This window comes from Apostichopus japonicus, chromosome 3 (genome assembly GCF_037975245.1).
Source record: "Apostichopus japonicus isolate 1M-3 chromosome 3, ASM3797524v1, whole genome shotgun sequence".
Taxonomy (NCBI): Eukaryota; Metazoa; Echinodermata; class Holothuroidea; order Aspidochirotida; family Stichopodidae; genus Apostichopus; species Apostichopus japonicus.
Genome location: NC_092563.1, coordinates 21,153,964 through 21,181,580, shown reverse-complemented (window position 1 = coordinate 21,181,580; position 27,617 = coordinate 21,153,964). Strand labels below are relative to the sequence as shown.

The following is a 27,617-nucleotide window of genomic DNA, read 5'->3' as shown; positions in this document are numbered from 1 at the left end:
GTTTGAGGTTAATGAATTCCTTTTGTCTTTTCTGTACGGCAACTTCAATACACTGTTTCTCTTTGTACAGCCATATTTCCATAGCATTTTGTTATGCAATACCAGACAAATGTTTTCTGGCACTTCTATGTTAGTTTCATTTCCAACACGCAACGTCCATCAGATACATACAAATCACCCATCTAACATCAATCCCCTACCCCATCCCCTCCCCCCCTGCCCCCAAAAAAAACACAACACAATGACCCACCGACCCAAGCACACGTCTAGCAAACATTGAACAGCAGAGTTTAACTCTGTATAGCAAACAACCCTCTGGACTACCTTCTAACAATCACAATTTTTATTTTTATATATATGCCCTGCCTTCCAGATCATATCACAATGATATCTGCCCAATCGATCATTTTCAGGTGGTTAAACCTTCTCACCTTGATACCAGCATTTCTAATCATCTCGAGGGTAGGCCTCACATCCTGCTGTAGTTTATCTTCGACTCCTGTCAGGCAGAGCAGTTCCATATCCCTCTCCAAGCTCTCGATGACAGCATTCACTTGACTCGCCCTGTCTACGATGGCCAATTTTGCTTGGTTGTAACGACCCTGGGGTTGAAAGGTATAAGAAATGTGAAATGCCGTCTTGAGACTTTGTGTGTGAGGTTCTACTGACAGCAGGATTGGAATATCAGTTCTATCTCATACTCAGTAGTGGCAGATTCCAGTATGGATATACTACCATCAACTTAAAAAAAAAATCAAATAAAGTTGATCAAATATCAGATATGTCAAGACACTCCAAAGCCTTTCAAAGAAGAAAGAAAACAGAATGTGGCTGGGGTCTAGACTAAGTCTAGACTATGCTGATGTTTGCAGTCTGGTTTTACTTAAAATAAAAGTGACTGAATACAGAAGTAGCACACAATGGATCACTGACAATAATTTTAACTGACATTTTGAGATATCCAATCTGTTTTAATAAGGCACCAACTTCAGGATAGAATGACAGACTTGTCCAATTGATGCTTCTCTATGAGATATATCCAGCTATTTTGCAAGATTGAAACTAAAATGATTGTGGAAGTCTTAAAATTAAAGACAGTTCCATAGTGTAGACATATTGAGATGATTTTTCACACTCGGTGTGCTGTCACATTTTATATTCTTTTTCTTTTTCTTTCTTCATATCTCAATGGAATAAAAACCAAACATTTAGCAAAGCATTTCGTGCCTATTTTGATTTTTTTTTTTTCGACAGTCATTTCTCTCACCTCAAAGTAAGCGTACTGTTCTTCGGTCAGATTCTTCTTGGCCACCACCAAGGTCCTCAGCCCTTCCCGAGCCATGTTACCACACTGTTGACGAAAGTCATTGAGAATTAGTTAAAATAGAAAAATTTAAAATTTAATGATAAAGAGACCATCTTATAGAATGTAAGAGATTGCTCTGAAGTTCCCACTTCTCAAGTAGTTAACGGATCTGCCAGTAACATATGGGAGGTTAGAGGGAGAGGGGTGGGGTGGAGTTGGGGTGGTGGGGGACTAAGAAGGTACATTCTGCAGAATGTTATTGAATAGAATCAGGAAGGAGAAAAGTAAAAAAAATATGATATGAAGCATTACGACCATTATGTTATATCTGATTATTTTTATTGATTTATTGATTATTATTGTATTTTTTGTACAATATTTCAATTTCTAGACTTCTAGAGCACCAAACCATCACTGTCTTAATATTAAAGTCTCTGTACTGGGACATAATGTAACTTTGCTCTCTCTGAGGAAGTAAGCTAAGGCTGTGAAGTTTATATACCAAACAATACAATTCACACTGATTCTTGACAAGGAATACATGAAGACCTTTAACCCCACAAAATCTCCTTAATTAATAAAACATAACATTTAAGAGTGGAGCACCAACCTCTTCATCCAGCCAATCGTTGTATTGTACAATACTGTTCATGACCGTGTCCGCACCCTTTAGGAAGAAGATGATCTGGCCGCTTCTCTCCTCCTGCAATCAAAACAATATCACTGGAAATATAACAATTGTTAAGCTATTGTAGACCCTCCCATTTGACCCCCCCCTCCCCCTCAACTCCCCCTAGCAAGGTAAAAAAAGAGCTGCATATCCTCCATTTGATATTACAAATGCAGAATCTTTAAATGTTTTACAACAAACACCATAATATTTGTAAAGACATCATAATGTTGCAAACTAAATATTTGTAGTTAACTGTGGCTTGAAGGTTAATGAACTGCTAGGGAAATGACTGTTTACGTATAATGAGTTCTCATTAAAACATACTTTCTGCGAGACACAAATACTACATTTTGTAATTCCGTTTTTAACTAAAATGTGTTTTTTTAATTTACTTTAGCCAAGCAGACATTCATAATGCTTCTCGAGTGACAGGTTATGGGCAGGGGAGGGGGAGGGGGTGAGGGGATGCAACCAAGTGAAGTTGTACGATGCGCAAAGTTAACCGTCATTTAAATAATTATTTCATACCTTCACAATGATGCCCATTCTCTTAGTTTCGGAAGTAAATGGAAATATCTGGAGGATGGTGTAGATTTCCTCGTTACCAGTTGGTGTCCTCAGGGCCATGGTGCTGAGATCTCGTCTGACCAAGGCTAACCCCACAGACTCTGTCCATGTCACCAGGGCAACCTTTAGAAGAAGAACACAAGTAATTATTGGCCCAAACTTTGAAAAGACCTCAGTACCAAAAGGTATAGCAGAGCTAAAGAGGTAAATTTGCACAGCTGTCCGGCCAGCCGATTGCTAAAGAACCATATTCCTACATATCACCAGTTGTACATTAGACAAACTGAGCTGTGATGATAAATAGTTGCCTAGAGAACAGTAAAAGTAAACTGGTCAGATGGCGATAAAATAACTTTAGTACCTCATCGGGGCTGGATGCCTGATAAACCACCTTGTCTTTCCTCTCAGCCTCTGGGCTCTCCAGATCATAGTCATCGTCGTCATACACCGGTGTAACATTGTGGCATAGCGCCACCGCCTTCACAGCCTCGTAGTTCTTGGAGATTACCGTCTTTCTCACGGCTGACTTTCGCTGGCCAGAGGTGGTGCTTACGTCCTGTCCTTGGTCGATGTTGGTGTACGCAGTGTGCAAGTGAGCCATGATCTCATCGTTGGTGTCCGTACCGAACGACACCGTCCCTAGATGGAGTTTCTTGAAAACCTGGTGGGGGAGATTCAAGCAAGGAGATTGAAACAACTTTTTAAACACCCAAAAAAAATATACAAATCTTGCCAAAATATGTGGTGATCTGCATAAACTCAATGAGACTTTTCTGTGTATAAGGTACTTATGATGCAACAGAAGTTAAGAAAAGATGTTAACTCCCCTGCTACCCCACCCTACCCTCCCCCTCCCCACAGATTGTATTCTTTTAGATAAGTCAAATGGGAAATCAATTATCTAAATCAGAACTGGGTGATCACTAATGAGCATAAGTGTAATTCTTGCGGCAAACAAACTTTAAATTTTGTAATTTTTCCTGCAGATATGTCTTGCTTTTTGCCTTTGCTTTCATGTTTTCTACTCACCATTTCGTTCTGGGTAAGGGTACCCGTCTTGTCGGTGAGAAGGTATGATATTCGCCCCAGTTCCTCTGGGATGGTGGTGCTCCTCACGACGGTACCCTGGATCTCCTTGTCCCTCATGATCATGAAGGAGTAGACGATCTTACCCATGTCCAGGTTGACACGGAGACTGCGTGAAGAAAAAAACACATAAGAATAGAACACTTGTCTGATCATGAAGTTTCAAAGATGCTACAAATCAGATGACTTAAAATCATTCTGTTTAAACTGAGATTTAAAAAGTACTTGAGAAATGTGGTAATAAAAGGTGAAATACGTTTGTGGGGATGTGACCTTTAACACAGCTACAGTTTCTTCACAAAATTCCACCCTCCCCACCACCCCCCCCCCCCACCCCAACACAAAACTGCAAACAAGATTATTTATGACTGGTATTATTTCCTAGGTTAGAATGTCATAATATTATGATTAGGGAAGAAGAACACTAAATATTAAACTCTGGAACCTCCTCCTTAATTGTGCCCTCGTCCCGAATCGCGCCCTTGCCCCAAATCGCGCCCCAGTCCCTAATCGCGCCCTCATCCCTCATTTTAATCAACAGAGGTTTTTGTAATATGTTGAATTACTAACTAATTTTACCACCCATGTCATTCTCAGTTCAATTAATGTTATTTTGCATACTTAAATTTATATGTCCAATTAATTAATCAGTTCAAAAAATATTTTAAACTTGCAGTTCAGTTTAATTAATGATGGGAGTAAAACCCCCATTTTTGAACTAGATAAAACAATTGATTTAACCCAGAAAGGTGACTGAAAAAAAGAATAATAACATAAACATACTTTTCACTTAAAAGTCAATTTAATCCGTGGTTATCAGTTTTTCTCTGTGAATTGTATATTTTTAGTACAGTTTTTAGATCAGATATCTAACCAATCCACTTCTGAGGAAATTTTGACTTAAGAATATTTGGTGAAGATTCGAAAGACTTTGTGCATTGCTTGGTGAAGATCCAATTTGCCTTCACAATCTAAAACTTCATCCCAAGTGGGATAATTGATGAAAATATGTAAAATTAATCCATGGTTATCATTTTTTTTCTGTAAATGATTTATTTTTAGTAGAGTTTTTAGATCAGATGTCAAACTTCATACCTGAGTGGAATAATGGATGAAAAGAGAAGAACATATCGGATGAAATATCTCCACCAAGGACCGTCAAAACCCTGTCCAGGGAAGAAGAAAGACAAGAAAAATGTGAAAAGCTAATTCTGCAAAATCAGGAAAGGCTGATTTTCTCATCATTATTGTAGTGGTCTTTGCACTTATTGTTGCCTTTCATCATGTTCATTATTTTTTTTTTTTTATATGTCAAAGAAAAGGAACAGGGGGAGGTAGGGGGGTAGGAAAGAAGTAAAATTGTTGACCCCTTTGTTTAAATAATATACAGAATATAAAAAGATGGGGAAGATGATAAATAAGGGATAAATAATTAATAAAATAATTTATAAAATAATGTAGATTCAATTAAATCTGAGGAAGCAGCAAACCAAGGCAGGGAGTGATTTATGTCATATTGTGTAACAAATCATTATTCAATCTCGCAAAATTTGTTACAAACATTGAAAAGGAAGTACAACAGTAGTTTGTGACCACACTCATTGTATTTTGTGACCACACCCATTGTATTTTGTGACCACGCCCCATTGTATTTTGTGACCACACCAATTGTATTTTGTGATACAATGGAAAATCCATAAAGCTCAAATTTGTAAAAAAAAACTTACTATCAAAAAAGATTGGGGCATTTAGCTGGTTAGTAAATCTCACCAGTTATTGTCAATAATAACTTGAGCCTTTACTCTTCCACCCAATGTAAGGCTAGGTTAGGTATATCTAGTTTGAATAGTGTGGTAGGTCTAGGATCAGTGTTTATATTTTGTTTTGATAGGTAATAGGCTTTCTCCAGACCTTCAGCGTCTGTTTCCGTAGCATTCTGGAAAATGGGTGAAATATTTCATAAAAGTGACACAAAGTCACAAAAATTGTTGTTTTCTTCTGTCACCGTAACAATTGCACTTTTTGTTCGATGAGACTTTGCGGAATAATTTGCCTTTCGAAAACTTGTTTACAAAAACAAATATGGCAACTACAGTGCCTATCAGAGCAGCTATAATTTTATATCACATTACACAAAGTTAAAGGGACACGCAAGGTTACAGTATATCACCATATATTTTGCATAACAAAGGTTTTCATTGTTTTAGTTATGGTAACTGTTGCATGGTATATACCTATATTAAAGGCACAAGAACCTAATAAACCGACGGGGCTAAAAGTGGATATTGGATGTTAACACCAATTCACTTTAAGTCATTCAATCAACCTTAACCTTGGCACATACTCCACTCAAACAATACAATTTACATAAACTGCACCCATTGTCTAGAGAGCCGTTGTATTTGCCAATAAAAACCTTGTTTCCTGTTCTCTTCCGATTCAAGCCTTGAATCTGGTAAAGAAATCTTATCAGTCAAAACCAACCCATAACTTCCATTATTGCGGTCATAAACGTCACTTTTAGGAGCCGTTTTATGTATTTAAAAAACTAGTAATGATGTTAACATAGCAAACAACCATGGTTACTGGCGGCCCTCAAAAGAGCTGATTTGGACTGGATTTTGAATCTCACCCGAAGAGCTATCATGGTGACAGCCAGAGCGACGGTCAAGCCGAACAGGATCTTGGTCTGATTGTTGACCTCCAGGTCAAGGAGACCGATCTTTGACACAGGATGCGAAGTGTTCATCACCGAGCGGGTCTCCCTGCCCGTGTAGACCACCAATCCCAATGCCCGACCTGCGGAAAGGAAACACAGCTTAAAATCAAAATTCAAAAGGGCCGGTAAACGACGACGACGAGGTCTAGGGGAGAGACAATATCTTATTTCTGGTTTACATAAAGGATTAGACTTTGAGTCAAAATGACTCACTGCGTTTCTTATCAGTTTGTTGTTTCTTATTTTATCAACTACGGATGGCAAGTGTGTTTGATTTGTCGTATGATTGCATAACAGTCGTGGAAGCTTCATGAAAATTCATCCAAAGTTCAGTGTCTAAGGATCATTTTAAATGTAAACATGAACATGTCTGCTTTAGTATTATTATATGATTTACCATCTGTAGTGTGAGTCATAAAAAGATCTTTGTTACACCAGCAGATATAACAGTCACGACATTAAACCTCTCTCTCTCAGCAGCTTAGTAACGTCAAATCCACACTACATTGTACACCAGCAGATATAACAGTCACAGCAATTAAACATCTCTCTCTCAGCAGCTTAGTAACGTCAAATCCACACTACATTGTACACCAGCAGATATAACAGTCACAGCAATTAAACATCTCTCTCTCAGCAGCTTAGTAACGTTGGATCGACACTACATTGTATTTCAAAGTAAATCGCTGCAAATGTTCTTCGCAAGAGATGATATGACAATCTCTTCTTGTCGAAAAATGGCGCAGACTTTAAGTGGATGATAAACCAAACGAATTTAATCCTACACAAGCAGCTTCTCCTTTTTAATTTTCGATGAAATTTACGACTATGCATTTATGTCAGTGTGTGTTGTATGTCTAGACGGTAAGACTAAAATATTGTCATTTTAAACAAAAGATGCGACACGCAGGGATGTGCCCAGGATTTCCTGATTGCCGGGTATTTTTGATGGTGCTCAGATGCCAAATGCTGGCACTTGTGTAGCTTTTTAAGCACATACACTAGTTTTGCTAACAATTTACATTTTTAATTTTTTTTTGTGATATATTGTTAGGAATGTCTGGTTTTTAGATGAAAATAGTGCTTGGCGGGATTCACAAGTTTAAGACAGTGCTGGGCGGTAATTTTTAGTGCTGGGCGGGGCCACCCAGTGCCGCCCAGCGTGGGCACATCCCTGGATACGCCAACAATTTTTTTCTGGTTTTATGTATCTGTGTTTTGAGGGGAGAGAGATATGTGATGTTTATGACGTTGTTGACTGTTAATGTAGAGCAGGACCTACGCGACCAGTAAGAATCAGATATAACCTCATCTAGATGGGCAGGATGTTGAGCATAGATGATCTTAAAACCCACAAGCTTTTAGATTATTGATGCAATCAGTGTTCACTACTCACTTTTCAGAGCACCAAGAAACTAAACAAACAGAATATGTCAGTTAATAAAGTTAATGGTATAACCACGCATGCATTGAAAAACTAGACTAAAAAAAAGCTCCCTCCTTACAATAGCTGGTTTTCAGAGACTGTTTGTGGAAAAGAGAACATTTTGGCAAATTTGGCTATGATTATTGCAGTTACACTTAATAATTGTTTTTAACATTACTCTTCCACCTCAACCGTAAATGGGGCACTCTAACTATGTTTTATATCTGCAAGGTTACCTTACTGAACCCTAATTATACACCTGTGTGGAGAGAGACAACTGAGATCAAGGTTCTTGCCCAAGGATACAACATCATAACCTGGCCGGGACATCACTACGATCACACCCTTAGGGTTAACAAGTCCATCTTCTTCATCACTTGCCCACAGAGCTCCCTCTCTACGAGACATTGAAATAACACATAGGGTGATTATTTTATCATACAGACCTGACGCAACCACTGTGTTCGCCCAAAGTGTGTTCTCGATGCCCAGACCATACTTGGTGGCCACGCCGTCATTCATCAGGGTAAACTGGCCGACAAACTCGTGGATGTTCTTCTGAGGTTCCTCGGCGTAAACGTTGGCGTCTATGTCCAGCAGATCCTGCGACGGGAAAAACCTTAACTAAGTTACGATGAACATGATGATGCTCACCTCTGAGGCTTCTTTTAAAGTATTTATTTAGGTCTACAACAGACTGGATATTATGGAGTGATGAACTATCGGATAATTAGGCAGATTTCCATGACCTGCTAGTAATCACCTTGAATCATGAACGGAAAGATGGCTACACATTACGCATGCAAACGGCAAAATTGTAGAAACCATCTGACATCACAGATTCAATGTTCCTTATGAGCCAATCATTTCTTTCCTCTGCTAATACTGTTGCTTTTCTTTGGCTCTCTACAAATCCTTGCTCTTTCCAATTTCAGAATTTCAAAGTTTCTCTGCTCTTTACAAATCTTCAATAATTGTTTTTTTCTTTCAAAATTCAGTTTTTATGGGAGCAACAATATAGCTTCAGGCAAGAAAGACACTTAAGAGATATACCTTATTGAGCCACCATATAACCTAGTCATGGGTATGGGCACCAGTGAAAGAAACAAAGTAAAAATTACGAGCCAGTTCAAGCAATGTCTGCTCTGTAATAAATGATATATTTTATAGACACCAGTAACATGTTTTATTAATCCATTTAAACATTCCAGAACTTTCCAGAACTTTCTAAATTTTGTATTCAAAAATCATGATTTCCTGCATCTTAGAACTGCAAAAAACATTTTCCCCTACTGTCATTTCCATTCCAATAATATAAGAATACCACATGAAAAGAGAAATACTTCAATTGTATATAACCTACTATTCGGGGGTGGGGAACAGTAAATAATGCACAAGTTAACTGAATTGAACTCGAACAGGTTTGATATCCTACTTGATGCTTTAAAGAGCCCCTCCCCTCTTCCCCCACCCCCCTCTCCAATTAAAGTGAATCAAAAACTTTTTTAACAAGCTCAGGAAATACCTCATTTGTGGGTAGACTTTGGCAAGCATTAACTGCTAGTCTTAACTTCCAATCTGTTTCACCGTCCAATTGGTCTGTTCGTATAAAGCAACAGCCTAAACGAGAAAAAGAAAAGGCAACCTGTCAATTTACTCCTTCGTATGCAGGAATCCCAAATACCTCACAACTACTTATCTTTCTCCTACATCACAATTGACGCTTGGGGTCCTCACATGTAAGGAAAACAGTCCTCCCAGAACACTCACAACTTACAAGCAAGCAAACTATCAGGTCTCAGGAATGTTCCAGACTTTTCTTTGGTTTCGTTTCATAACCAAACTTTAACTGAGTCAAAAGCAGATTTTCCATTACAAATTGTTTTCTACCACTTGCAACGAATCCACAAAGAAACACAAATGTAGCTGATAGTTAACGGATGGAAGATTAAGAAACACATGCAACTAACCATTCTTTTCTGTTGTTCTTAAAAATATCATGTCTGCTGGCACTCTCTGGTCCTGCAAAATCAAAGGAGATGTGACGATTAGAAAACAAAGGTTTGGGAGAGACAATTCACTGGATTACATTTGACTGAGTCTTCAACTTGAAAAAGGCCAAATTAAGTTACCAGTGTCCATAATACAAATACAACCAATTTTTGCACAAGGTTATAGAACATACTCTGACCAAGGATACAACTCCAAAAATGTTTTTAAAGGGTCATTCCATTTTCCTTTCTTAAAAATTCTAAATTTTCTTCTGAAAATTTCTTCAAAATTCAACATTTTTGGATCTCACCCTCCATCACATCAATGGCACCAAGTAGACATATGTATTTGGGTAAAGTCAATACTTCATGCTGGATCATTTTTCAGAAATCGAAAGGCCTTCAGATGAAGAAACATCACCTTGCTCTAGGACCTAAAGAACAATCATACTTTACTCTGCATCCCAGCATATATTGATGGTAAGAGAAAACCTATGCCGTCGATGAAATATACTGCTGGAGAATTTGCATTTCACAATTACCTTTTCTACAATGATGAGGTCTGAAACCTGTATTTCTGAACTGGGCACTTTTACGAGTCCTGCAGGAGTCAACTTTTCATAGACTTGGGAATTGACTTCCCTATCGCGACAAAATCGACGGAAATCGTCCAAAGCCTCTCGACACATGTTGACAAAGATGACGAAAGCCTGTTAACAGAGAAGAGAAAAGCAAGACATATGCAGATCAATCAAACTAGATTCTGTGAAAATAAACAAATTGCACAAAATAAATAGAAATAAAAACGGTCTTTTTTTTCCCCCCTTCCTGATAACCGAAACTGACGACTCAAATACAAGCACACATAGTCAAGCCTTAGTCAAAGTTAATCAATGTAAGTTTACAGAAGTTGCCAGTTCACATTTCATTTCCCATATATACGCATATCTTCAGAATCAAGCTAACACATTATTTTTTAAGAAAAAAATAAAGTGCATTCCAAGTTTGAGATGGTTAGGAGAGAGAGAGAGGAGGAGGGGGTGCAGGAGGAGGAGGAGGAGGTGTACAGATGACATCAGGGAGCAAGGATTACTTCACTTACCAGTGGACCCCAGTAGGTGTAGAGATAACCTATCCGGAATGCAGGGATAAACTGAGTCAGCGCCATGATCAGGAAGTACAGGTTGAGAAACAGTCGGAATTGATTAAACAAGACCTGAAGGTCAAGAATGAGAAATAAAACAGAAGTGAATCATTTTATGAATAAACAAAACAATGCCTCTAGTGTTAATTATCAATAAAATACTGGTACACATTGAAACTGAGATGGCTTCATCACAATAACATCAAACTTGAAGTACAATTTTAGAAAGTCACAAGGGTAGCATTAGATTAATAAAAGGAGTTATGGCTTAGTAAAGTAAGAGTGGTGGTGTTTGGGTGTGGTTTAATAGTAGTCAAGTCTTGAATCTTATCATTAAGAGTGAGGTGTGATAGCGATTGATATACAGGTATCAACAATGAAGTGATCCATGCTCTACCAGCAGCACAGTATGTGACTATTCCTGAAGATACATAGACATATTGTACCTTCAAATATTTGCATTCAAAAATATCTGTCAAAACAAACAAAACTCTTAGTCATCCAAACTGACCATAGTCTTCAGATGAAGAGGTTTAATATCAATTTCAATTTCAAATTTTCATATTTATTTCTCAAGATTAATACAAAACTAACATTACAGTAGGAAGGTTAATATATGAAGGACACTAGAAAAACAGCAAGGCTGTTATCTCAGCTAGTGACCGAGTATCATAGATGGTTAGTGTTTAGTAATAACTCAAGCTTAAAGTTTGAAAGGTGACAACTTTGTGTGATAGATTTAAGAAATTTCAAAGCAGAATACAGGGTGATGGGAGGGTGTCGCATGTGGGGAAATTATGACAAGTTGGGCAGCTTTAAATTTCCAATCATAAAATCCATCCAGTACACAACGTCGATTCTCCGCGTGAAAGATTTATCATAAAGCACTAAGTGGAGAGAGAGCAAATTATAAAGAGTTGTGGGTGACTAATGGAGTAAATCATTCTTAACTTTTGACCAGTATATTTATCCAACTTTAAAATTTCCAATCAGCAATATCAATCACGTACAAAAACATCCATTCCGCATCATGGAAAATTTATGTATTCCTGAATGAGAGGCAACAAACTATAGAGAGAGATTTGTGGATGAATTATAAATCAGTCCTAACTTTCAGAAGGTGCGAGCCATGTGTGATAGACAGACAGGGAATTAACAGAAGATGATGCATTACTAGTGCTGTATGTGAACCAACAGCTTTTAAAATTCATTTCCATCATGTCTAATCTATGAAACTTTCTGTTAACAACACCTCATGGATGACACAACATCACTAGTCATTTATCAGAAACAGACATGGATATGGAACTCCTGAGATGATGAAACCAGTCTCATACTTACCAATGGTAAAAATGTTAAGATGTTGTATTTCTGGTTTCTGATCCTGTTGGGTGAATAACTCTCTACCTGGGGTCCTTGTCTTCCTAACCAAACGTTCCTTGGATTCAGCTTCATCTCTCCAGTGAACTTTGACTTGACACGTCCCAAACATCTGTAACCGGGATGGGATGGGAGGAAAAAAGAGAGGAGAGAAAAACCTTTTAGTTATCAGATTTGACATTTTTCAAGGATCAAATATAATTTGCTATTTATCAATATTGAAGTGCCTGCCATTTGACAAACAGCTGTTTGCCATTGCAACAACATTTGAGATCTTGAACAATTGCATTTGGACAAAACTTTTGAGTTTGCAGCATTACTTATATCACCACAGACGGTCCAATCCATCAAGAAATAATATTACTATATCCCAGGTACAGTTTCATCATACCAGATGAACCTACAGTAGACCTAGCATAAATAATGCAAGCAAGCTATAACTGAATTAAGACTTATCATCACTTAATTCATGCTTTTTATTTCTCCTTATGCTTGGGAGAGAGATTCATTTATGCGGAACTCAAAGCAGTTTATATGTTGCCTGTCAAGTCGAGTTGATACCATTGACAGCATCAAGAGCATGTTGCTGTACAGTATGTATGCACCTTTAACAGAGCTTCTTTTTTTTTTTCACTTTTAAAGAATTATACATTGCAGAGCAAGCAAAGAGAAACACATTCATCCAACTGCCATCTGGATAGATTGTTCCATTGCTGAGATATATAGAAATTTAAGGGATTACTCCAATTCATTTCATAAGCTCTACAAAATATATATGAATTTTCAATCTCAGACTTTAAGAATGCAAATTGAGACGAGGTGGGTATTAAGTTTCTTCTAGAAACGTCAATGGAGAGTTACGATGACAACTTAAGGGTTGGTTTTGACAGACTTGAGGAAGTAAAAGAGGAGGACCGTCAGCTAAGGAATGGAGTTTTAGTTTCCATATCGGCAAGAGAAATAAATGCTGTGGATAACAGGACAGCATTTTCACGCAATATATCACCACTGAATTACTGGTAATGGTAGCCTAGTCTTATTACCAAACCCCAATAGATTTCAATACAGAATCTGCTTCCAAGCCTACCTCATCACACTAGTAAATGAAAAGTCAGTGGTTCTGATATACAACAGCAACATGAAACTGTATTGTAAAGGCATCTTTTCTTAGACATTATATAATAAAGATACATGTAAAATGTATGTGTTCTGTTATAAATGTCAACTAATGTCCTCCAAAGAAAAATTGCCATGGAGACCTACTTTAACAAGATATTCTTATCCACGTTGTTATCTTCTACCGTTTCCTCATTATTGGAATGAGATTCCATGTTAAATATCACAGATTTGACAATACAGCCATGCATTAACCATAAACCACAACGTCCACACAGAAAGGGTTCAATGTTCAACGATGGTAAAATTCCAAATAGATCATAGACTGTAAACTACAAAAAAATATATCTGGCAAAATACCAAAACCATTTGATATCCAGAATTGTATAAATATACTGATTCAGAACAACCATTCAGGTTACTATATATATAGTACAGGCTAGTACTATAGGCTAGTACTACTACTACTATAGCCTGGTACTATAGGCTAGTACTATAGGCTAGTACTACTACTATAGGCTAGTACTACAGGCTAGTATTTTAGGCTAGTACTACTACTACTATAGGCTAGTGCTACATGTTAGTACTACTGCTATAGGCTAGTACTACAGGCTAGTACTATTACTATGTCTGTGTACTGTATGTTACAAAGTGTAGGCAATACTTGACACAATGAAACAAAAGCCTGTGTTCCAAACAGAATGCAGTCAGTTATACAATAGAGAATTATCCTTCCAAGTCAAAACATAACACAGTAATCCAGATTTGTGAGTCAGGATTATTACTCTGGAATGCTTCCAAATAGATCCAGATGACATGTCCCTAATCCTTTTTTAATAGAAAAAAAAAGTTTCTTTTTCAATCCTGCTTCACATTTCATTACAACAAAGAAGACTTTATCTTGTCTTTATCTACGATGGTTAGATTCTGTCTATTGTCATCTTCTACTTTTCTCAACACTATAAAAAAAGGTTAATCATATGAGCAAGTTTACACAGCACACCTGATACTTTATACATAGTGCTCACAAACACATACTATATATAGTACTTTACATAGTACTATAAATTACTGTACTTCTCATGTATAGCATAGGTCTGAATGTATTTATTGTACAGACACACTGCAAATTAATATATATGTGTATTCTTGAATCTTATACAAGCAGGGTATTAGTAGCACCATGATGATGTATGAGATTTATAAGTATTATCTTTGCCTTTTCTAAAGGATTTTTGATCCTCACTTTTGATGTAACATCAACATTACCGTTCTATCAGTCTCTAACTCTCGATGTAATAAAGGAACTACTGTAGGGTTGAGATTGGATCAAGTTGTTGGGTTTTCATATGCCCAGGCTCTATCTTGGGTGACAATTCATAATGATGTAAGGAGTCTCTACTCTCTAATGTAGAATTCTACTGCATACAGTAGTGAACTGATTCACCGGGTTGCTATCACTTAGAGATCAACTTAGGTGGCGTACCGTAAGGTGAATATCTTCAACACGCCCCCCCCCCCCCCCACAGCCTCATTGCAGTAACTGAGAAGTATTTCAAATACAGATTTACCCTCCTTCTATTTAAAGGTACAAGAAACTGTAAGCAACACTCAATTAAAAACAACTTCCCTTCAAAGGAAGTACTGTATGGATCAAAGTTCCAGTTACAGAGTGACTTTAAAAGCTCACCATGGTAATACACAGGTATGCATGAGGCAGTGCTTTACAGTGTAAATGTAGCTTACTTTACTACACAGTGTAGATTCACTCACCCACTAGAGAATCTCTTCTAATTGGTCTATAACAATTTCACACCCAATGTACCATAGCTAACGATGCCCTGATTAGCATACAAGAATCAGGGCTGAGAGTTTGCTATTTAGAGCAAATGATTTGGCACAATCAGTAGAGTTGATTTCCACTTCTTGGGTCAAAAAAGGAAACATTTCAAATTTTCATTTTCATATTAGTTGATACCAGACTATACACCAGTTAGTTTGCAGACCTGAGCAATGCGGCAATTTCGAGTGTTAGGTTGTTCTGATAGCACACGGTTGCTTTTAATTAGTACTGGAAGACGCTGGAAATGATGAGATGGAGAGAGGGAGGAGGAAAAAAGAAGATGATGTTTACGAGACCTTGACAGACACTGTGACATGCAGCAGAAGCAGCTAGAGAAAATGTCCCGTTTCTTGGATCCCTTTCTGGTCAGACTATCGTTCTCGCTCTCCAACAGATCATCGTCCATGATGAGCGGGTCTAGCGCATCATCCGAGCCGATACTGCTGACCAAAAGAGAAAAAAAGGAGAAGGGTGCAAACAAGGGTTTAGTAAACAAAAGAGCATGCAGAATGGGGCATGAGATGAGAGAGGAAAGAAGTGGTTTAGTCAGAGAGGATATTATTTGATAAAGCCGTTGCCACAGTTATTCGATTTTATACTGATAGCTATGCACACTGAGTTTGCTGCACCCCCGTGTACCGGCCCGAAAAAGCTTTCGTGCGAGAAAGTGGAAAGTTTCACATACCGAAGCCGAGTTGGGGCCATGGCTACTGTACACCTCTCTCTCTCTCTCTCTCTCCTTTTCCTTTTTTTATTTTTTTTTATTTTGTTTTTCTTTTTGTTTCAATGACAGATTTCTCATTTGACAATATTACTGTACTTCAGTTTGATGGTCTTAATACTGCCCTGTACAGAAAATAGACAAAGAGCAAAAAGAATGATGATACCATACTGTAAAATCATTCATCATGATCAAAAAGTAGCTAAGAACTTCTGCAATGTTTCATTAAATTATATAAACGGTACATCAAAATACATCGAGATAAAGGGAGGTTCATAAAAATAACATAAAAGACTCACCGGATGACCAGATAGATACATTATAAGAACTCAACAGAAATACCAGTCAACTGACTTTGGGGTTTATGGTATAGGGAATCTTAACCGATAAAGAAAAACCACTCACAGAGTTTGTACAGTAGTTATGCTACTGGGTAAAGTAATTTGAAACCTAACAATGCACTAAACAAATGCACTGCATCCTTTTACATGATGGATGCAGTGCAAAATACATTGTTATAAAGGGAGGTTCATAAAATAACATAAAAGACTCACCGGATGACCAGATAGATACATTATAAGAACTCAACAGAAATACCAGTCAACCGACTTTGGGGTTTATGGTACAGGGAATCTTAACCGATAAAGAAAAACCACTCACAGAGTTTGTACAGTAGTTATGCTACTGGGTAAAGTAATTTGAAACCTAACAGTGCACTAAACAAATGCACTGCATCCTTTTTGATCACTCATTGCAAGTGTGGGTTAATTTTAACTCCACAATTTTTGTTGTATCCTATCTTTCTGCAGTAAAGTTCCAATTTTGCGACGACAGTCCTTTTTGAAAACTTTTCATTTGTTTCCTTATTAAAATTGTACATGAGATCATCAGGTGAGCTGTAAATAATCCAAAATAATTGAAATAATGCTTTAAAAGATGATATAAAATGATTTAACATAACATTACAGGATACGTCAAACGTTACAATTAAGACGACGGTACTGTAGATTCAAAGAACAGTAAACTCTGTGCAATACATATTACAGAATATCAAGGAACATCTACTGATAGCAATCTGAAACATTGACACATAGAAAGTGCTATCAAAATGACCAAACACTATTGTACAACAAATAAATAGGTTGACAACTTGACAGTAAAGCCCGGGTCACATCTGCGCGATTCAACACGCGATTCAACTCGCAATACAATTGAAGGTTGAATCGCGTAGTTAGACACGGGTATCAACTTGTTGCGCAATAAAAGTTGCGCCGTCGATTTGCAATAGAGCAATGTCCTAATCAGCGCAACTTCTTTGAAGCAACTTTTCTGATTCGCGTGATTTAGTTGTGAGTTGAATCGCGTGTTGAATCGCGCAGATGTGACCTGGGCTTAAGAGCTAGATAATTGTTACTGTACTTCAAATTTGACAGAGGTTTAATATATGACAAGATAAAGACAGAGAAGGAGATTTTTAAAACAAGAAAATAAAACAAGTTGCTTTACAGAAAGACTGCAAGAACTTTAAATGGTATTAACATATATATTACATTAAACATATTACAGAAATGTTTTCACAACAGAAGAATATCAAATACACTGAAGAAAGTTGATCAAGATGACAGGTGAACAAGGAAATAGCATTTATTATGTAGAAGAGCACAGTGCACAGAATACAATACAACATGCACTAGCCTTCATAGATGGTAGGTTAAAACAGGATAATGCAAAACTGCCAAACTTGAAGAAGCAAAAAAAAAAAAAAAATTCAGACTAAAAATATTTGGGGTGTTTTTTTTTTGTTTTTTTGTGAAAGTATGATCATTCTGGAAATGAAAGAATCCATGGAATGATGTTAATAACAGTCACAAAATGTAACGCTTGTGGTGATCACTCTTTTTTTTCCCTCCCCCCCCCATGATGGTCCCTACACAATAAATAATTTAGTCATAACGTAAGCCTCCCTCTGTAATCCTACTATGGACCACTTGATTGATTAATGTTTGATTAAGGGTTTTGCCAAATATTTTAACTGAAAGGTTCTGTTAAGCCCAAACTTGAGATCTCCTCTTTTTTTTAAATAAAAAAAAGTAACAAATAACAAATCTGAAGTCAACTATTAACAACTGATTAATTGTAAACTGTACTTTGCCTCAGGCGTTAAAAACCAAATATCAAACGCTAAGCTACATGACTTTTCACAAGGAAATGAACCACATCCCAGACGATGTGTAAGCAACTGAAAACCACTTCTACGGTACTATACCCACCCCCCAGACTAGCATTCTTACAGGGCTTTGTTGCCAGTATTAAGTAATCTTTGAATTAAGAAAGGCTTCAAAAGAATCCATTTATGTGAGAAGAATTGTTCAGTACTCTAGTAGGGAATCTGTTTCTCAGAGTGTGTCCTGCCACACTGAATTTGGTACTGACAGTATGGTTATTACTAACAGTTTAGTTATTACTGACAGTATGGTTAATTACTAACAGTATGGCAATGATAATATCTTGCAGGATGGGCCATTCAATAAAGGGTTTTGTTTCCCATTTGAAACTGAACATTTTAAACAAGAGAACAATTTTTAAGTGTTGTACATTCTTTCTGACATCTTTATATCAGATGCATTTTTGACACTGAGATTCAAATTTATCTTTGAGATATCTTTCAGCTTAGCTTGATAAAATGCCAGTAGCCTGCTGCCGTAGATAGACTGGTACTGTACAGTATTTGGACACACCGCATGAGCCAGTGTATAATAAGGTCTTTGGGTGGAAAACTATTATCACAGAACTTTAGGCTTTTCAAGTGTAAGGAAATATCCGAAGAAAATCCCTTTCTATGAACAAAAGAGTGTATATCCTACGTATATATCCATCACAAACAAGAATATTTTCTACGGATATGTGGGAGCTGGGATGTGGATGATTGAGTGTGGACGGTGAAGGCTGTGGTGGTAGGGGGGAGGAGGGAAGGGGAGGGGATATTGTTGAAACTCGAAGCCATAGACACACCTCTCTCCACTTTAAAGTTTATAACATTTAAGTAATGTGCTGTACACACATTGCACATTACATATATGTTCTGTATCATTCTGTGCATTTCTTATCGATTATCAACGTCCTTCAATATTCCTTCGTATCTGCCGTAAGATGAGCCTCATACGCTTTACATGAACATTCTCCTGCAGACAAGAATCATCCAAGTTTAACACAGACGACGGCCTGATGATTATTGCAAAAATTTAAAGCAGCTTATTTGAGTTGATTTTGGTAAATTTTCCAATGCTAAAAAATACCCACAAAATATTTCATAAAGAGTTATATCATATTACATATAGCTTTAAGTTTCATTCAAATATTGAAGTATAAAGTACCAAATTTCTTTCCAGTTTGTTTTTGACATGTGATTAATACTGACAAGATAAGGGTGGCAAGCTCTTGAGCATTGAATCAAATCTATACTCCTCAGTTTTGAACTTCCACATGATTAAAAGAAAATAAAACCTGGGAAGAGTGTCTTACTGTAATTTTATCAAATTTTTGCAATCTCATTTTGAGTAATATTCTATACAATTTGATGAAATTGTCCACTTTACTTGCAAAGCTGATTTAAGTGATTACGCCCAGCGAGGCATGATATATAGAGGCAGAACAAGACTGTATGTGACACAGCAGTTCTGTCATCTCTGATTTCCTTCTTACCATATGTTTATCAATTTTGTTACTATACCCTGTATAACATGCAGTGTGACTACAGACTGTAGGCGTACAAGGTTAAACTGTGCACTAGCAATACAGTGGGATAGGACTGCATACTGTGTTAACACATACATACATGTTGTATACAGCATTGTACTGTAACATGTAACATTAATTAAATCTTCTGTGAAAATTAACTTGTAGAGCTCAAAAGCGAAAGAGGAACCACTACTCTAACAAAAGAAATCAGGTCCTTCCCTGTTTATCCTTTGAGTCTTTATGTTATTTTTGCAAAGAGAAACAATTAATATTCTCGGATACAACAGAGCAGAATTTCATGATACGACTATAACATGGAGGTTTTGTCAACATTATCCGACATATTTGAATTGTTAAGATATATGACATATCAAACAACATTAAGACTACACCTCCATTTAACACCGCGAGGATCTCACTAGTTTAGAATTTAAGCAAAAACTGAGAAAATCATTTCATTTCTGTTGATTTCAATTCTGTTGCAAATTTACAACTCAGCACAAATAATGTAATTTAATTGACTGACTGATTTCTTTTAGAGTTTCACTGTATAACACAATTGGCAAAATACATGTCATTTTAATAGCAACATTTTAAATCATATTATCATACCCTCAGAATTGTACTACTGCTCAATTTTGTCTCCAAAAGTCCTGATTTTTCAGAAGCAGAATGAAAAAATTGCCTGAAGGCTGCTTTAAGGGGACATCAAAGATAATGAAACACAGACAGTCAACCTGTGTGGTTTCTCTCAAAACTCTCATTCTTTGCCAGTTTTTTTTTTAGTTTTATGTTTTGTTGTATTTGTATGAACTACTAATTGTAGGAACCTGGTTTGATGAGTAAACACCATTCTTAGACTGTTCCCAACCCTTTCAGGCGGAAGCATGGTTTCAAAGGAGCAAATAAAATCCGTCTAGCGGACCATCACATCGGAGGTGTGAAAAAGTTTATTTGCTCAAAAGCAGAACCAATTAATCTTTTCCATTTTGACAGTAATGACTTGTTGAATACTATTACCACATTACTACAGAAATGGATAAACATCACTGCATAGCTTTTCATCAAAGTGAGGCAATTTTTGTTTATAAGGAACATTTCCCAGAAATGTGCTGCAGGTGTTTTATTATCATTTCATACAAACGTGAAAAAAAAAAATTATCGATATATATGTCACATGGACTCTATGACAAAGCAGAATATTGTTCAATAGCTCACGGTGACTTTCAATAACTCAAGAAAATTAATTTCCTCAGAAGTGTAATTAGCGCAACATGTTTGCACGCAGCACCAGTGCATGGCAGGGACGTGTCTGTTTTACAAATATCAGCAAAACATGGTTTACCAGAGATGAGGTATTGATGTAACCCATAAAACATTGACTGATGCAGTTTTTTTAAAGAACCAATAAGATCCAGAGAAGAAATTGTTGGCTTCAAATGAAGAGAAGAACAGATCTTGGAACATAAATCCTCTGTATTGAATATTTTTTTTGAGTTCCATTCCCCCTCACTCCCACCCCCCTTATCCCAACCCACACCCCAAACAGTAGCTTTTATATTTATAGCTCTTTTCTATTTGTCAATGAAATCTGAATTGGTCGCAATGACCATTCGTCCACTCGAATCTGAGCAACATTGGGAGACAGAAACTCGATTCAAAACAACAATTGTGTGAAAGCACAGAGAATGGATTAGAAGACTGTGTGATTGATTTATCTGCAGACATATCTAGATCAATAATATCCTACACAAAGGAATCAGGAAGAACATGAAACCATGTGTACATAGTCCAAAATATATGCTGCAATGCTTGTACAGTAAGGTCTTCCCCTAGTAGAACATCCCAAGTCCCCGCCTGCCACTTTCCTGCATATTCTCCCTCCTTTCACTGACCCCCAGCCCCCCCCCACCCTGGCATTCACCCGTCAAACAATGACAAAAAGTCATAAGTTCGTTCATAATTTCTCCTTGGGGTAATTGCAATACCGTATATATATAAAGTTTTTTACAAGGCTGCCAAAAAAAAAAGTTAAAATAAGTTGACTTCCAAAATTTTTGACTGGCAAATGGCGGCAGATATTAACTGCATACTGTCTGATATTTTATTTCCTCTTTTCACGAACATCCTTGTACGTAAGTGGCACAGATTATGAAGAAATGGGTACACTGTGAGGAAAAAGTAATTTGAATTACATCATCAGAAAACTGCACTGTGTTTAGCATGCAAACAAATATGGAGCAACATATTATTGAGGAGTGTGAATGGGTACTGTTGACCCTGGAAATCACCAAAACCTTCCCAGGGAAAGAAAAGAGTTGTGAGTTACTACCACTGTGGAGATCAATCGCAATTGGGTCAGGAAGAAACATGTCAAAATATTTGCCAAGTTAGCGGGAAACGGAACTAATTTGTGTTTGCCCTGTGAGGATTTTTTTTTGTGGATAAAGCCAAAATTAGAACTCCCTAAAAGATGTTTGTGTTAAAGATTTACCAATGAGAACACAGAAAATAAAGGGCACAGCATTTGGCAATGTACTACAGGAAATAATATGTTTACAGATCAAGACTAGATGTTATTCTAGTTTCAGGAATCTGAAAACTAAACTGCCAAGTCACATCTCACAAATAAAAAAATAAAAACCTAACTACGGGTCACATGTCAAGAGAATCTTTACTACTGTAGAAAGGACAACCAGGCGTTAAGGTGTTCACGCTATTAATAGGCGGACAGAACTACTGTATCTTAAAGGGGACACAAACTCAACTGCCAAGTCACATCTCACAAAACAAAACCCTAACTACAGGTCACATGTCGAAGAATCTTTCCTAGAAGGAACAACCGGGCGTCAAAAATGTTCATGCTATTAATAGGTGGGCAGAACTACTGTATCTTGAAGGGGACACAACCTAAACTGCCAAGTTACATCTCACCAATCAAAACCCAACTACAGGTCACATGTCGAGGGAATCTTTCCTAGAAAGGACAACCGGGCGTCAAAGTGTTCACGCTATTAATAGGTGGGCAGAACTACTGTATCTTAAAGGGGACACAAACTAAACTGCCAAGTTACATCTCACAAATCAAAAATCTAACTACAGGCCACATGTCAAGGAATCTTTCCTAGAAAGGACAACCGGGCGTCAAAGTGTTCACGCTATTAATAGGTGGGCAGAACTACTGTATCTTAAAGGGGACACAAACTTAACTGCCAAGTTACATCTCACAAATCAAAAATCTAACTACAGGCCACATGTCAAGGAATCTTTCCTAGAAAGGACAACCGGGCGTCAAAGTGTTCACGCTATTAATAGGTGGGCAGAACTACTGTATCTTAAAGGGGACACAAACTTAACTGCCAAGTTACGTCTCACAAATCAAAAATACTTTGTGATTGGAACAGCTACACAATTTGTTGTACCTTTTGTCCTTTTATAATTATTACGTACCTTGTTTGATGCAACTTATAACACAAGTTGTGCAAAACACTTACTACATCAAAGGCAAACTATTCATGATGACAATGCTATATATAATAATAATAACAATAATAATCAGCAGTTATTTTTACGACGCTTAAGCGACCATAAACGTGGGAGAAACCCGCAAGGGCTTATGGATTACAACTTAAACATTGGGTGGCTTCCAATTCAACATTTTAACTCAAATTTGTAATCTTTTCAATTAAGAAAGTCTTTTTAGATGGAAAACTGTAGATTGCTTTTGGATAAAAAACAAAACCTTACTATAACCCAGCAGAGGATCGAACCCCGAACCTCCCGATTGCTAAGCCTCATTGCTTCAACTTATAGATAGCGAACCATAGTTGGCTGTCTGTGTCACAGGGATACACAGAAATGTCCTTTAGTTTGGGGGGGGAGGGTGGGAGGTGGGAGGGGGGAGGGGGACCTTCTCACAATTAAGATGATAATATACCAACTTACAAGCACACCCCCTTTCCCTGGAAACATAGATGTTAAATGGAAACAAATTAATATAGCCTATTGGAATGCACAAATTGAAGAAAAGAAAGGTTACTAATAAGATTAATTATTGTTATATCATGTGAAAGACTACACAATGTGACTACAATATCTAATCAAAATGAAAAAGACAACTGCAGGAGAAAATGAAATACAGTAGACAGAGCAGCAACTTCACAGCCACGGAAAGTCAGAACAGGAATGAGGAGGATCTGGAGAAGATTAACTCATACAATCAGTTTTCCAACGGCCTCCTTTTTACCGGTTTTAGTCACTTTCGTGGAGCGTTTGACACCATTGAAGCAAATACAGAAACTTCCCCTTTGAGGGGAAATGTAAACAAAAGGCCAGCGATACATCATCTCATTTCATTAATTAGAGGTCACAGTTTGCAATGGTTTTTTGCATTCCTGTTACACTTTAAATCAGACAATTTCTTTGGTTTGGTTTTATTTTAAAGAAAGAGCCTTTACTACAGCAAAATGTACGGACAGAGCCAATTTTTAAGTGTTAGTGCGGTTATCCTAGTCTACCCAAATTTTCTTTTCGGACTTGACCAAAACCACATGTTGAGGTTGTCCGGGAGCCAAATAGTTGTTTACATCAAATTCAGATTGCATTGTAAACTAAACATCCACCCCCAAATAGGAACAAATTGGTATAACCTTCAAATCTGGTGTTCTATACATCAACCTACACATCTCTCTCCTACAGTGTAGATATTGCTCATTGTCATTTTGCTACACGTTTCAAAAAGTAAGGCCTGGTTGTCCAAAGGACGAACAGAAAAATTGTAAAACATTTGCCCCAGGTGGGTACCAGGAGAAAATCGTTAAATGTCTGCTCTGGGTACAGAAACAACCAAATCTATTCAAACCTGGTTTGTTGTTTTACAGAGAATCCAAGAATGTCACAAAATTGAATCCCGAGTATCATTTTATGAAATGTATGAGTTTATCCTCAGAATATTAAAAAAGAAAAAAGAAGGGTCTTCAAGCAGGTTATTAAGGATTGAACGACAAATGCATTTAAATATTTTGATTTGATCAGTGTGCCAATTTTTCATCATAATTTTTCAAATTCTATGTACAGGTTAAATTTTAAATATATGGTCTAGTTTTTACACAGATAAGTAAATATCATTTTTTAATGATTGACAAGGGTGTGCCATAAAAAATTCCAAATTGTTACAGAAGATGCAAACGTTAAATAATTTTCTGGTACTGTACATCGGTGAGATTAATACCAACTTTTTGCTTTTTTTTGGAGGGGGGGGGGTGTTTGAAGGGCGTCAACCAGATCAACTAACATACGATCACAAATTTGGTTAACAATTTCCATAGCAACCAACCCTAAACAAAACACCAGGTAGAACAAGGACAACTAAATACAGACCTATCTTTTGCACTATTTTTTTTCTCCCTTTTTGTCATGCTTTACATGAAATGGAACTTTGATCCGAGGAGATCATGTAGCAAAGCCACTGTATATCTGAAAAATACTTTCAAAAAGAAGAGAAAAACATACATTTGCTCAACAAAATATCAACCCAATATCCTGCTTGAAAGACCAGCAGCGTAAGTGAAAATAAAAGCTACAGTAGGGAGTGAATAGGTTGCTAAAGACTAAAAGATACAAAGGATCATTATTTGGGGTTCAACGAAACGACTCTCACACTTCTGTACAGAAAGGTCACCTGTCTCGCTCTATTTCGTCGTCACTTTGAGATTCAAAGTGTCCACGTTGCATGAGTACAACAGATTCCACCTACAGTAGGATATAAGGAAACTGCAGGGCACTCACTGAAAATAGGAAGCAATCAGTAATCAATAAAGAGGCTTTTAATACAATTGTTTTATTAATTATCAAAGTCACTTTGATTGTTCTGGTACAGACAACAAATAAACGGTTACTCAATGACAAGAAGCAAGAATAGGTTAACAGATCAAATTGTGTGAAGTCAGAGAAAGATAAATCACTTCTTTTTTTCCCACCGTCAGTTACATGCTGAAGGACATCTGTTCTGTTCCCAAATATGCTAGAAATTAAGTGGAATTTAAATACTTTGGGTGGTAGAAAGAGTAAGAGGGTAATTTGATTAGAGACGAACGTATACTAAGAGTTTACAGTTCACTCTATGCAAGGTTTTAATCCACTTCAATCTACAGGAATAATGTGAAAAAGTCAGAAAATCTTGGGATCTACTTTTCAGAATTTTGAGCACATTTTGTGTTTTAAGTTGGAAATACCACTGACAACCTTTGCATAGGTTTGGCTGTTGTGTTCAATGAAATGTTTGCCTCGACTAGGACAAATACCTTTCTTGTTTTTTTGGTGGTGTCATAGAATCATCCCTTTACTTTCTGGAAGATAAATCTACCTGTTCACATTTCCATGTATATTATGTAAACACTTATTGTGCAACACATTTCGTACATCTCGCCTAAAATAACTTTTACTTGTGTACATAAGATTGACAAGTAGGATAAAGTGTGTTACAGACAGCAGGTGAAGGTAACTTTTCTGTTTCCATGGCACATCAAATATTTTATGTAGTCAAAGCTGATAAAAACTTAACACACCACAGCTTTGCATACATAACATACAATGAGTAAAATGTGTGACTGTATAATTTCTGTGAGGACTCAGAACTTTGCTGCTATTCAAACTTCTTCGGTGTGCAACTTTTAATGTAAGTTTTGAACCTTTATGCTATTCAGAAGTCTCTGACTGCTGAATTCATTGAATTGTTACAGTGCTTTACTGGCATATTCATGAGGAAGAGTACCAATCCTCCGAAATTATTAACAATTCTTTTATTCAGTATACAGTATATGGTAAACACAATACTCTCATTTCCACTTTAACAAAATGTTTGTATAGTTGTGTAACAAAACTTGTTTTCAGTTTCAGATGCATGCAAGACTACTTGAACATTACTACTTTTACTGTACTTGTGCCTTAGTACTGTCATGTACTGGTAAGTCTTCACTGTATCTCTGGATCAAAAAGACTAATTACCCTTAAATGGTATCTTATGTAATGCAAGGTGCAAGAGTTGAAGGATTTTGAAGATATTGATGCAAGATTACAGTACGTCCAACTGTGTGGATAAGATCAGAGCTAACATTCTGAAGGATGACTCACATCCTAATAAGCAACTACACACAGTGCTGTACCATCAAGGCTATAGATTACAAAAATCTAACAAACATGCAGAGCTCTCCTGTAGTCCTTACCTTCAAATATGAAAGGGATTTTGTGATATTCGTAGGTGTTTTCTAGAAATGATTTCACTTTCTCTTGTCATTGTGTAAACTTTTGATGAAACATGATTTCAGAAGGCAGTACAACAACACCTATGAGGAGCTGCACAGTTCAATTTAAAGAGTAACAGTAATTTGGTAAATCATTTGCAGAGACTTTTCGCAATTAGGCACACTGCCCTCTTGAATGACGACAGACTGAGCATAACCACTGTAACTTGGAAAATCATGGAATGTGAGTTTGCATGTACTGACCAAGATTTACAACTATGACTACTTCAGGTTTTGCTCTGGCTTCAGTCACGTCAATCAATATGAAATTATTTTCCACACAGGCAATGGGCAGTATTTGGTGGTTCACAACTAGAACTGCTTAGTTTGAACGAACGTAACCAAACACTGGCATTTGACTTATACTGTAAGTGGGCATCACAAAGTTATCACATACCTCCAAACATCAACCCTACACCTGTACACAATGAAATGCAATGCAAAGTTGCAGAGATTTGGTTGCATATTCAAATTTGAAGTCTCGATGATTTCATTTTTGGTTTGCAGACTGATGCTTCAAAACTTCTTGGAAAAATTATCGTACTTATAGAGCTGGCATAATATTACAAACTAAAGTGGCCTAACATCTACATGGCTTAGAGACAA

At 37.0% G+C, this 27,617-nt stretch overlaps 1 protein-coding gene across 8 annotated transcripts in view; it reads right to left on the bottom strand.

Annotated features, from left to right (window-relative positions):
* Nucleotides 1-27,617, bottom strand: part of LOC139965436 (probable phospholipid-transporting ATPase IIB) — a 40,023-nt gene that overhangs the window by 10,938 nt on the left and 1,468 nt on the right. The window contains exons 2-17 of one of the 8 annotated variants that reach the window (XM_071967769.1): nt 25,391-25,496; nt 15,548-15,691; nt 12,254-12,404; nt 10,871-10,984; nt 10,311-10,478; nt 9,748-9,799; nt 9,303-9,397; nt 8,224-8,380; nt 6,265-6,431; nt 4,728-4,798; nt 3,576-3,741; nt 2,908-3,207; nt 2,508-2,669; nt 1,917-2,009; nt 1,268-1,351; nt 432-602 (exon numbers count right to left, since the gene is read on the bottom strand). In XM_071967769.1, the coding sequence (XP_071823870.1) occupies nt 432-602; nt 1,268-1,351; nt 1,917-2,009; nt 2,508-2,669; nt 2,908-3,207; nt 3,576-3,741; nt 4,728-4,798; nt 6,265-6,431; nt 8,224-8,380; nt 9,303-9,397; nt 9,748-9,799; nt 10,311-10,478; nt 10,871-10,984; nt 12,254-12,404; nt 15,548-15,691; nt 25,391-25,443 (2,148 nt within the window). In that variant the 5' untranslated portion in view covers nt 25,444-25,496. Of the gene's footprint in view, nt 1-431; nt 603-1,267; nt 1,352-1,916; nt 2,010-2,507; nt 2,670-2,907; nt 3,208-3,575; nt 3,742-4,727; nt 4,799-6,264; nt 6,432-8,223; nt 8,381-9,302; nt 9,398-9,747; nt 9,800-10,310; nt 10,479-10,870; nt 10,985-12,253; nt 12,405-13,555; nt 13,766-15,547; nt 15,695-15,936; nt 16,098-25,369; nt 25,497-27,617 lie in introns of those variants that run through there. The other 7 variants (XM_071967770.1, XM_071967771.1, XM_071967768.1 and 4 more) reach the window with 7 other exon arrangements.